Source organism: Myotis brandtii, unplaced genomic scaffold (assembly GCF_000412655.1).
Source record: "Myotis brandtii unplaced genomic scaffold, ASM41265v1 scaffold959, whole genome shotgun sequence".
Classification (NCBI taxonomy): domain Eukaryota; kingdom Metazoa; phylum Chordata; class Mammalia; order Chiroptera; family Vespertilionidae; genus Myotis; species Myotis brandtii.
The window spans coordinates 765,347-777,075 of record NW_005371966.1 but is presented as its reverse complement, the minus strand read 5'-3'; the positions used below and the strand labels follow the sequence as shown (position 1 = coordinate 777,075).

Below are 11,729 nucleotides of genomic sequence, written 5' to 3'. Positions count from 1 at the left end.
GCCTCCCCCAGGGCCAGTGTGAATGGGGCCAAGCCTCAACTGTCTCCCTCCCACTCAGGGCAATGCCCCCCACAGCAGTCTTGTGCCTGTCACCACTGCCCTGGGGCAGTTGAAGTGACGAGATGTGCTTCCCGCTGCTGCTCCCCTTCTCAACGGTGAGTGCCCGGGTCCCCAGTCCCCAGAGATGTCCCGGGGAAGGGCGGGCCAGGTAAAACAGCACTGGGGAGCCTGGGTGTGGGGCTCTGATGTGCTGCACCTCCTGGCCACAGTCCCTCTAGCCCGTCATCCACATGCCATGGACACTGCCGCTGATATCCCAGGTCGAGAGGAAATGGCCCTGCCTTTCAGCCAGGCCTGACCTTCCTGTCTGTGTTAGCAAGATAAAGAGCTCTGACGCAGCCACATGCCTGCGAGCCCGGGCGTGCGTCTCTGCTGGCGTCTCTGCTGGCGGGCATGGGACACACTGAGCAACTGTGGGCCTGCCCTTGGCGCGCCCACATGCATGGTTATGCGGGTTCCGAGCTCAGCTTGGGAGCCAGCTCTGTCCCCTTCTCTGTGGCTCTGGGCTTGGGGTCAGGAGGAGGGTGGAGCGAGAGTCCGCCAAGGCCCACAGGCTCTGCCCTGTTGGCATCTCTCTCTGTCTCTCTTGCCTGGCCACCGAGGCAGCCGCTAGGGCTGTTGGGCAGGGGCTGCTGCTAATGGCCCCCCGCCCGGAGGCAGGGCTCAGGCTCACGCCCCCACCAGGCCCGTGGGAGCTACTTCCAGTCTGGGGTCCAAATGGCTCCAAATGGGTGAGGAGCTGCGCCTATGGCTTCTCTGTGTGGGGCCCCCTTCAAGCTCTTCGGCCTTCCTCCCCACTACCCTCTCCTCACTCAAGCTCTCTTCCTGGCTGTCTTCTTCTCACTCCCCCCTTTTCTCTGTCCCCCTCCACATCCACACTCGTGGTGCCAGGCCCCAATGAACCCTGGCCGCTGGGGCCCACGGAGCAGGGGACAGACCTCCTGTATCCCTGTTGTCTCTTGGTGACCTCTCCTCACCTCCCCGAGGCCCAGCTCTCCCCAACCTCTGCCCTGACCACCCCCTAGCCCTCTGTGGCATGACCCTGTTCTCATTGGCCCTGGCTTGCCCCCCCCCCCTTGCCATCTTTGGGGAGAGCTGGGGTGGTGTCTCGGCCTGCATCCCTCCAACTGCCTCAGTTTCTCCCTGGCTCGTTCTCCTCTCTCCAGCACTCCCTCTCCGTGCTCGTAAAGGTCGCTCTTTGTCACTGACCCAGGGCCAGTTTCCTGTCCCTGACGGGGTCTCCCTGCTCTTGCCAACCCTCCCACCTCTTGCCCCCGTGCCACTTCTCTTGTCTGGGTGGCGGGCACAGGATCCCCTACGATGGGGCTTCCACCAGCGTCCCTTCGCCCACATCCTCCTCTGTCTGTGGGCTCCTGCTCCCTTTCCCCCTCTTCCAGGTGCTCCCATGCCTCTGCCTCCTGCCTCTCTCCCCATCAACACCCCCTCTGCCCTGCCCTCCTCTCCATGGCCTTTCCTCTCTGTGTCACAGCCCCCTCTGTCACTGTGTCCTATTTGTGGTCTTGTGGCTTTTCAGGATCTGTCCCCCTTCAACAATCAAAAACACATACATTTAAAGTAGAAGATGAAAGAATTCTTTCCTTGTGCATGTATGTGACCCCCCCATCTCTTGGATATTCTCTTTGTCACTCTTTCTGTCCTTCTTTCTCCGCCCCCTTTCTGACTCCCTCTCTCTCTGTCTCCATGTCTCTCTCTGCTCTCTTTCTTCTTTTAAAATATATCTTTATTGATTTCAGAGAGGAACGGAGACGGAGAGAGAGATAGAAACATCAATGATGAGAGAGCATCATTGATCGGTTGTCTCCTGCACGCCCCACACTGGGGATCGAGCCCGCAACCCGGGCATGCGCCCTGACCAGGAATTGAACCGTGACCTCCTGGCTCGTAGGTCAACGCTCAACCACTGAGCCACGTCGACCGGGCTGTCTCTTCTCTTTGCTTCTCTCTGCTCTCTTTCTTTGTCCCTGCTTTATGGCTCCTCCTCTCTGCCTCTCTGTGCTTCTCTCCCTGTTTTTATCTCTCTTCTCAATTCTTCTCTCCCTCTGGTGCTCTTTCTCTACCCCCTCTTCCTCTGTCCCCCTCACCGTCCTGACTCATGCCGACCAGGGGTGGGGAGGCAGTGCTCCCTCCCACTGGGCCTCAGGTGCTCGGCTCTCCCCCAGGCTCCGGTGATGGCTCCCTGGTCTCCCTTCGGCCCTCACCTCCTGCTCGTGCTATTGCTGCTGTGCCCACTGCTGCCCCCGACTCAGGCCCATCGCTTCTCCGCACTCAACACTACCTTCAACCACTTGGCACTGGCGCCCGGCCGGGGCACAGTCTACGTGGGGGCGGTGAACCGCCTCTTCCAGCTCAGCCCGGAATTACAGCTTGAGGCTGTGGCTATCACCGGCCCCATCTTCGACAGCCCTGACTGCGTGCCTTTCCGTGACCCAGCTGAGTGCCCGCAGGCCCAGCTCACTGATAACGCCAACCAGCTGCTACTCGTGAGCAGCCGGGCCCAGGAGCTGGTGGCCTGCGGGCAGGTGCGGCAGGGCGTGTGCGAGAAGCGGCGCCTTGAGGACGTGTCCCAGCTTCTGTACCAGGCCGAGGACCCAGGCGATGGACAGTTTGTGGCCGCCAATGCCCCAGGAGTGGCCACAGTGGGCCTGGTAGTGCCTGCACCGGGCCGGGACCTCCTGCTGGTGGCCAGAGGCCTGGCGGGCAAGCTGTCAGGAGGGGTACCGCCCCTGACTGTTCGTCAACTGGCTGGGCCGCAGCCCTTCTCCAGCGAGGGCCTGGGCCGCCTCGTGGTGGGAGACTTGTCTGACTACAACAACAGCTACGTGGCGGCCTTTGCCAACGCCCGCTCCGCGTACTTCGTCTTCCGCCGTCGTGGGGCCAGGGCACAGGCCGACTATCGCTCCTATGTTGCCCGAGTCTGTCTGGGGGATGCCAATCTCTACTCCTACGTGGAGGTGCCCCTCCACTGCCATGGTCAGGGCCTCATCCAGGCTGCCTTCCTAGCCCCGGGCACCTTGCTGGGGGCCTTTGCCGCAGGCCCAAAGGGGACACAGGCAGCCCTGTGCGCCTTCCCCCTGGCAGAGCTGGACGGCAGCATGGAGCAGGCCCGGCGCCTTTGCTACACAGCAGGTGGCCGGGGCCCCAGCGGCACGGAGGAAGCCACCGTGGAGTATGGCGTCACTTCACGCTGCGTCACCCTGCCCCCTGTAAGTGGCTGGGCCTGGGCCCCACACTTGTCCTCTCACCTCAGGCTTTGCCCACCGTCTTTTGGTGGCGGCTCTGGTCTTCTCTCGCTGCCTCATCTGGCCTCGCCTGCCTCTCTGTCCCTGTCCCTCGTGGTCCTGCGGCATCTCTCAGCCCAGGGCAGGGGCTGCCATATGTAGTCCTGAGCCCCAGGCAGCTGGACACTCTCATGTGACAATGACCCATGGCCTCTTGGTTAGAGGATGTCACGAAGGGGCCGGCTTGGTCTCCAAGTCTCCTAGCTGGTCTGTCTTTCTCCCTCTCTGCAGCGGGCTTGGTCTTACCATGGGGCTCCCTGGCCCTACCCTCTATCCTGCCTTGCTCTCTCCTCACTGGCCACCTGGCTGTCCTCCTCTGACTAGCTCTGGGCCTGGGGAAGTATCTTCTGCCTTTTCTGAGAACTGATTTTGCCCTCCCCGCCTGTCCAGGACTCCCCTGAGTCGTACCCCTGTGGTGATGAGCACACCCCCAGCCCCATCGCTGGCCGCCAGCCCCTGGAGGCCAGGCCTCTGCTGCAGCTCGGGCAGCCCATCAGCGCCATCGCAGCCCTCCAGGCAGATGGGCACATGGTAGCCTTCCTGGGGGACACCCAGGGCCAGCTGCATAAGGTGAGGGCCTGTCATCGCCAGCCTCCCGGCCCTACGGTCTTAACACTGCCGGGCCAGGCCCTGCAGCGGCTCAGGGCAGCCCCAGGTACCCTCCGCCTCAGCTTGTGTCCTGGCTGGCTGGGTGCCACCTGCTGGCTGCCTGGCGCCCAGAGACATCACCTAGGATGATGTCCCAGGTGTCTCCTAGGCAACCCCAACTTCTCCAGCCAATAGTGGGAGCTAACAGCCAAGGTGGATGAGGGTGGCATGGAGGCAGGGTGGGCAGTGCCTGGCCCTCAGAGCCAGCCTAGCCCCAGAAGTCTCTCCGAGGCAAACTCTTGCCTTCTTGTGACCTGTTTGCCTCCCCACAGCTGTCTTCCGGCCCCTGGTGCCCAAGGGCCTCACCCAGGGTGGCTCTGCCACCCTAGCTGGGTGATGCTGAATGGAGGAGGCAACACTGGCAGAATGGACGCCCATGGGCCTTCCCCACCCTCTGTGGCCTGGGATCCCCAGTCTGGAAAAGAGCACATGCCCTGAACAGTTGGCCTGGGGCCATCTGAGAGGGGGCCTTGGCTCAGCAGTCTGGCCCAGCCCTATCCTTGTCATCCCCCAGGTCTTTCTCAATGGCTCCCAAAGCCAGGTGTACCACTCCCAGCAAGTGGGGCCTCCAGGCTCAGCGATCAGCCCCGACCTGCTTGTGGACAACAGCAGCAGCCACCTCTACGTCCTGACTGCCCAGCAGGTGAGGGCTGGTCCACGAGTCTGGGTACATGAGGCCTGAGTGCCCGCACCCACTGCTTCTATCCCTCCTGCCCATCCAGGTAGACCGGGTACCCGTGGCGGCCTGCCCCCAGCTCCCCGACTGCACCAGCTGCCTCCAGGCCCGGGACCCGCTGTGTGGCTGGTGCATCCTCCAGGGCAGGTGAGTGCAGCGCCTATGCCCAGGTTTGAGCTGACAGGTGGTGCTTGCTGGGAGGCCACACCTGGAAGCAGCCCTGGGCATGCCAGGAGGCCAGTTTGGCTCCCTGTGGTAAAAACTCGGGCTGCGCCCGGTGTGGCTCAGTGTTTGAGCATTGACCAAGGACGTCACTTTTAGATTCCCTGTCAGGGCACATGCCAGGGTTGTGGGCTCGATCCTCAGTGTGGGGCGTGCAGGAGGCAGCTGATTAATGATTCTCTCTCCTCATTGATGTCACTATCTCTCTCTCCCTCTCCCTTCCTCTCTGAAATCAATAAAATATATTAAAAATAAAAAAAGACTCAGGCCGCTGCTGAGTTCCTCCATCCTGTCCCATCCCACCAAACCAAGACTCTGCTCGGCAGCCCCTTCCCACCACGGCCAAACCTGCTCACTTCTCATTCCCCCACCTCTACCCTGGGCCAGGCCTCTGTCCCCTCTCCCAGGTGTCCCCTCCAGCCCATGCTCTGCATGGCAGCCCCAGGAATCCCTACGGCACCCTTAAGCCAGATGCGTGTGCCTTCCCTCTGCAGCACGGCCCCCTCTTACTGTCAAGGCCAAAGCCCATGCATTGACCACCGAGCCCTGGTGCTTGGCCCCTTCCTCTGTGACCACAGTGCTGTTCATCTCCCCTGCTTACTGCGCTCCAGCTGGGCCATCCTTTCAACCCTCTTGTGGCCAGTCATCCAAATAGCCTGAGACCCACACGGTGACCCAATGGGCCCTTGCCTGCAGGTGTACCCGCAAGGGCCAATGTGCCAGGGCAGCCCAGCCCAACCAGTGGCTGTGGAGCTATGAGGAGGACAGTCGCTGCCTGCATGTCCAGAGCTTGCTGCCGGCCCATCACCCCCGCCAGGAGCAGGGCCAGGTGAGGCTCCTGTACCACCTGCCTGTGAGGGATGCCCCCAGGCTGCACCCACCACCACCCCGTCCTCCTCTCTTGCTGCCTCTGCTCCCATTCGCTATACTCTGGCTCCATCTCCCTCGGCGAGTTGCCCCCCCAAGAAGCCCTTGCCTGCTCTGTTTTCCTTGCACATGCCCCAGGTCACCTTGTCTGTCCCCCGGCTGCCCACCCTGGCTATGGATGAATACTTCCATTGTGCCTTTGGAGACTACGACAGCTTGGCTCAAGTGGAAGGGCCCCACGTGGCCTGTGTCACCCCTCCCCAAGACCAGCTGCCACTTAACCCTCCAGGCACAGGTGAGGGGTCCCTGGGCTGGGTGGCCGGGGCAGGAGCTGGAGGGGCAGAGCCACATGACCTATTCTGCTACCACCATCCCCTCCTAGACCACATCACCTTGTCCCTGGCCTTGATGTTTGAGGATGTGGCCATAGCTGTCACCAACTTCTCCTTCTATGACTGCAGTGCTGTCCATGCCTTGGAGGTGGCTGCCCCGTGAGTGCTGGGCCTGGCTGCCGGGTAAGGGTGGCGACCCAGATAGTGCCCAGCCTGAGCAGCCCCCTGCCTCTCCAGGTGCCGTGCTTGTGTGAGCAGCCTCTGGCGATGCCACTGGTGCCCCCAGAGCAGCCGCTGTGTGTACGGAGAGCACTGCCCAGAGGGCGAGAGGACCATCTATAGCACCCAGGAGGTAGGTGGGCCCTGCCTGTTGGGCTCTCCTTTGCTGCTCAACCTCTCTCCCCAGTGGCTGCAGGGCTGTGTGTGTGGGCCTCGGCCTTTACTGCCACTGCAGACCCACCTCACCCTGTGCCCTGCCAGGGCCCCTGAACTTCGGAAGGGCTAATGGATCTTCTTTCTCCAGGTGGATGTCCAGATGCGTGGCCCAGGGGTTTGTCCTCAGGTTGAGGGCCTAGCAAGTCCCCTCCTGGTGCCTGTGGGCTGGGAGAGCCGCTTGGCCCTGCGAGTTCGGAACCTTCAGCATTTCCGAGTAAGCGGCCCAGTGGGCTGGGAATGGGGACAGAGTGGGAGATGGCTGACCATGTCCAGGGTCCTGACAGTGTCTACCGCCAGGGCCTGCCTGCCTCCTACCACTGCTGGCTGGAGCTGCCCGGAGAACTACGGAGGCTGCCAGCCTCCCTGGAAGAGACGACTGGGGATGCGGGCCTCGTCTACTGCCAGGCCCAGCAGGTGAGCAGCCGTCCGCAGCCTCGCCTGCCATTGGACGCCTTCTGCAGCCCTCAGATGCCCCAAACTCCCTTCCTCCCAGCTTGTCCCAGCCCTTCAGAGGCTCACACTCTACATCCCTTTGTCACGAGGCCTACTCTGTGTAGCAGGAACACCGTGCCCACAGCCTCTGCCCCAGGCTTGCTGTCTGGTGGGAGATGTGGGCATTGAACAATGGCACCCATTCTGGGAGAAGTGTCCCAGAGGAGGCAAGGGTCAGGGGTGTCCTGAGTTGGGCTAGGCCTGACCCACCCTCCACCCACAGTTCCACCCCCCCATGGCCCAGCGGGAGCTCCCGGTGCCCATCTACGTCACCCGGGGTGAGGGCCAGCGGCTGGACAATGCCCGTCCTCTTCATGGTGAGTTTGGGGGCGGCAGGGCAGGCCGGGCAGGGTGTGCGGCAAAGGGGAGGCGCCTCAGTGTGCTGCCTGACCTTCCCCAGTGACCCTCTACGACTGTGCCGTGGGCCACCCCGACTGCAGCCACTGCCAGGCAGCCAACGGGAGCCTGGGCTGCCTGTGGTGCAGCCACGGCCAGCCTGCCTGTCTCTATGGGCCACTGTGCCCACCTGGGGCCGTGGAGCTGCTGTGTCCAACACCCACCATCGACATGGTCAGCCCCCGAGCCCCAGCCCTGATCTCCACCCCCAACTCCTCCCCAATGGCCCAGTCCCTCTCCTTCTCCCCCACCCCAGCCCCATCTGCCTTGCCATGCCCCTCACTGTCCTAGCCTCACCCAGGTCAGAGGAGCTGCCTCCGGCTGGCCAGCTGGTCAGGCAAGCCCCACTGCAGAGCAGGTGTGGCTTAGGGGATCCCATGGCCACCTTCCTTGCTGCAGATCGAGCCTCTGACTGGCCCCCCTGAGGGCGGCTTGGCCCTCACCATCCTGGGCTCCAACCTGGGCCGGGACTTTGCTGACGTGCAGGACGCCGTGAGTGTGGCCGGCCAGCCCTGCAACCCTGACCCTGCTCTCTACCGCACCTCTGCCCGGTGAGGCCCTCTGGGACTGGCCACCCAGAGATAAGGGTGGTTTGCAGCCAAGAAATGAGGGTCTGGGTCAGATGTGCCAAGGGAGGAGGCAGCCGGCAGTGAGAGGGGTGGAGGGGGTAGGCTTCAGGGAGTGGCTGGTGGGTGGTTCACAGCTCCCGCCAGGGAAGGGCCCAGCGCATAAGGGCCCTGAGCAACTACCGGGCCTCTGCTCCCCAGGATTGTGTGTGTGACATCTCCGGCCCCCAAAGGCACCACAGGGCCAATCCAAGTGGCCATTAAGAGTCGGCCACCAGGCATCTCCACCCAACACTTCACCTACCAGGTCAGTGCCCAGCCTGAGTTGGTCCCCATGCAGGGGAAGTAGGAGGGAGGGGCAGAAAGGCAGGGACACCCAGGCAAGGATTTCAAACTTGACCTCAAGGTAGCCGGGAGTGTTGCCACCTGTCCAGTAGGGAAGCTACATGATCTGAGTGGAGGACGGGCTGGGACAGTGGCGCCACAATGCGGACACTGCTGGCAGCAGCTGTCCAGGAGGGAGGCGGGCAGCAGAAGCAATTAGAACAGAGGGTGGGTGGGCCGGTGTGGGGCTCAGAGCTGTTGGGACTTGCTGCAGGCCTGGCTGCCTGCGGACAGGGGGATGGGGAGGGCAGGGACGCCTTCAGGTGTTAAGGTGGTGCAAGCGATGGCAGAGGAGGCCATCTGGGAGGAGCAGACACAATGAGAGAAGACCCCTCCCTCCCCATGGGGCCAGGCGGCTGAGATGAGAGCTGTGGGGCTACGGAAGCTGAGTGTAGGGCTTTTCAGGTGGGTGCTGTCGGCTGTAGCCCAGGAGACAGAGCTGAGAAGTGGGCCAGCACCTCACAGCCCAAGAGCTCTGGGGACTGGAGCTGAGGCAAGGAAGCGCCAGGACGGGCTGCCATGCCTGCTGGTCTACCATGCCTGCCCCAGCCTGCTCTGTCTCCCAGGACCCCATCCTGCTGAGCCTGAGTCCCCAGAGAGGTCCCCAGGCAGGGGGCACCCAGCTCACCATCCATGGGCAACACCTCCAGACAGGAGGCAACATCAGTGCCTTTGTGGGCAGCCAATCCTGTCCTATGTGAGTATCTCTCTCCTCCCCATTCTGGCCGGGCTGCTGTCAGCTGGGGATATTCCTTGTGGGCCTCAGTGACCCCTTTTGTACAGCACCGGGGGTGGACTCAGGGCTCCCCAAGACCCCCATGAAAGTTTAAGAGAAGCCTGGCCAGCGTGGCTCAGCAGTTGAGTGTCGACCTATGAACCAGGAGGTCATGGCTGGATCCCCGGTCAGGGCACATGCCCGGATGCGGGCTTGATCCCCAGTGTGGGGCATGCAGGAGGCAGCCGATCAATGACTTTCTCATCACTGATGTTTCTATCACTCTCTCCTTCTCCCTTCCTCTCTGAAATCAATTTAAAAATATATATTTAAAAAAAGAAAAAAGGAAGTCCAAGAGAAATGGTCACTGTGACCACCTTGGTGGGCTCTGCCCTAGAGGGAGGCAAAACGGGGCTTTTGTGGGGTGGCCAGGCTGAAGCTAGAGTCCAAGATGCCAGACCCCTCCCCCCCTGCAGCCAGGAGCCAGTGTGTCCTGAGGCCATTGTGTGCCACACCATGCCCCAGGCCGGCCCAGGAGAAGCTGTGGTTCGTGTGGTCTTTGGCCAGGCCCAGCGCACACTGGGAGCCAGCCCTTTCCGCTACACAGCCAACCCCCAGCTCACAGCGGCAGAGCCCAGCGTCAGCTTCCGAGGGTGAGGACCTGGGCCACCAGGGCGACCTGTGTGTCCTTCCTGGGAGGCCCGGAGGTGGGGAGGCAAGGCTGAGCTGGGCTGCCCGCTGCCCCCACCCCTGCTGACTACTATCCTGGCACAGGGGCGGGCGGCTGATCCGAGTCAGGGGCCAGGATCTGGACGTGGTGCGGCGGCCCCTACTGTCCGTGTGGCTGGAGTCCGCGGCAGAGGCGCAGGCTATGGAGACCCAGCCCCAGGACCTCAGGAGGGGCTGTGGGGCCCCTGCTGAACCCCCGCAGGCTTGCGTCCAGCTTGAGGGGGGTTTGCTGCAGGTGAGCCCCCACCAGCAATCATCGGGGCTGCCAGTGGGGCGGTGCCCAGTGAAGGGGGCAGGGCGGGTCACCCTGTTCCTGGGAGTGAGCGGGGAAGCCCCAGCTCACCCCACCTCTTCCTGGCCCCACAGTGCTCCACCGTCTGCTCCATCAACTCCTCCAGCCTCCTCCTGTGCCGGAGCCCCGCTGTGCCAGACGATGCACGCCCCCAGCGCGTCGTCTTCTCCCTAGACAACGTGCTCGTGGACTTTGCCAACGCCAGTGGGGGCCAGGACTTTCTGTACCAGCCCAACCCCCGGCTGGCCCCCCTCAGCCGCAAAGGGCCTGCCCGCCTCAAGCCAGGCAACGTCCTAGATGTGGAGGTGAGGGCTTCTGCTACCATTGCTGCACAGGGGGCTGTGGGCGGGGCAGGGCAGCCTGGCTCAGGCCCCTGGTCTCTCTCCCAGGGCGAAGGCCTCAACCTGGGGATCAGCAAGGAGGAGGTGCGCGTGCACATTGGCGATGGCGAGTGCCTGGTCAAGACGCTCACACTCACCCACCTGTACTGTGAGCCACCGCCGCGGGTCCCGCAGCCTGCCAATGGCTCCGGTGCGCTGCCGCAGTTTGTGGTAAGGCTGGGCCCCGGGTGCAGGGGCAGATGGCCAGTGGAGCAATAAAGGCCCACACTCAGGAGCCTGCCCCCCCCACCGCACCCCCACCCCAGGTACAGATGGGCAACCTGCGGCTGGCCCTGGGCCCCGTGCAGTATGAGGCTGAGCCTGCACCGCCTGCCTTCCCCGTGGAGGCCCAGATCGGCTTGGGCATGGGCGCTGCTGTGCTGACGGCCGCTGTGCTACTCCTGACTCTCATGTACAGGTGAGGACTCCCCAACCCCCACCCCGCACCCCCGTGCGCATCTGCATGAACTTCCCTCTTCACTTTGTTTTTTGGTTTTTTGAAATATATTTGTATTGATTTCAGAGAAGAAAGGAGAGGGAGAGAGAGAGCTAGAAACACCAATGATGAGAGAGAATCATTGATCGGCTGCCTCCTGCACGCCCACACTGGGGATCGAGCCCGCAACCTGGGCATGTGCCCTAATCAGGAATTGTACTGCAACCTCCTGGTTCATAGGTCGATGTTCAACCACTGAGCCACGCCGGCCGGGCTCCTTCTTCACTTTGGGAAAGGGCCCCCCGTGGCAGGCCTCCCGGCAGGCAGCTCTCCTGGCCTGGTGGCCTCCTTGCAGGCAGGCCTGGGTCTGTGGCTAACACCTGGTCCCTGGGCTGCAGGCACAAGAGCAAGCAGGCCCTGCGTGACTATCAGAAGGTTCTGGTGCAGCTGGAGAACCTGGAGATTGGTGTGGGCGACCAGTGCCGCAAGGAATTCACAGGTGAGGAGGGGGCGGTGGGGAGGGGGCAGAGGGCCCACTCGGGCCTGAGCCCACACCTTGGTGGCTCCCGGTCTGCAGACCTGATGACCGAGATGACTGACCTCAGCAGCGACCTGGAGACCAGCGGGATCCCCTTCCTGGACTACCGCACCTACACCGAGCGCGTCTTCTTCCCAGGCCACGGCGGCTGCCCGCTGCAGCCCGTGTTTGAAGGGCCTGGGGAGGAGGGCCACCGTGTCCCCGTGCGCCAAGGCCTCACGCAGCTCTCCAATCTGCTCAACAGCAAGCTTTTTCTCACAGT

General features: G+C 62.9%; 1 protein-coding gene across 1 annotated transcript in view; it reads left to right on the top strand.

Annotated features, from left to right (window-relative positions):
* Nucleotides 1–11,729, top strand: part of PLXNB3 (plexin B3) — an 18,308-nt gene that overhangs the window by 2,225 nt on the left and 4,354 nt on the right. The window contains exons 2-24 of the mRNA XM_005886144.2: nt 59–155; nt 2,241–3,284; nt 3,750–3,929; nt 4,522–4,650; nt 4,730–4,830; nt 5,602–5,734; nt 5,911–6,067; nt 6,155–6,263; nt 6,342–6,456; nt 6,628–6,753; nt 6,837–6,953; nt 7,255–7,348; nt 7,432–7,601; nt 7,827–7,978; nt 8,195–8,300; nt 8,944–9,074; nt 9,569–9,745; nt 9,867–10,056; nt 10,188–10,418; nt 10,503–10,664; nt 10,760–10,911; nt 11,328–11,428; nt 11,507–11,727. Of these exons, the coding sequence (XP_005886206.1) occupies nt 123–155; nt 2,241–3,284; nt 3,750–3,929; nt 4,522–4,650; nt 4,730–4,830; nt 5,602–5,734; nt 5,911–6,067; nt 6,155–6,263; nt 6,342–6,456; nt 6,628–6,753; nt 6,837–6,953; nt 7,255–7,348; nt 7,432–7,601; nt 7,827–7,978; nt 8,195–8,300; nt 8,944–9,074; nt 9,569–9,745; nt 9,867–10,056; nt 10,188–10,418; nt 10,503–10,664; nt 10,760–10,911; nt 11,328–11,428; nt 11,507–11,727 (4,131 nt within the window). The 5' untranslated portion in view covers nt 59–122. The remainder of the gene's footprint in view (nt 1–58; nt 156–2,240; nt 3,285–3,749; nt 3,930–4,521; nt 4,651–4,729; nt 4,831–5,601; nt 5,735–5,910; nt 6,068–6,154; nt 6,264–6,341; nt 6,457–6,627; nt 6,754–6,836; nt 6,954–7,254; nt 7,349–7,431; nt 7,602–7,826; nt 7,979–8,194; nt 8,301–8,943; nt 9,075–9,568; nt 9,746–9,866; nt 10,057–10,187; nt 10,419–10,502; nt 10,665–10,759; nt 10,912–11,327; nt 11,429–11,506; nt 11,728–11,729) is intronic.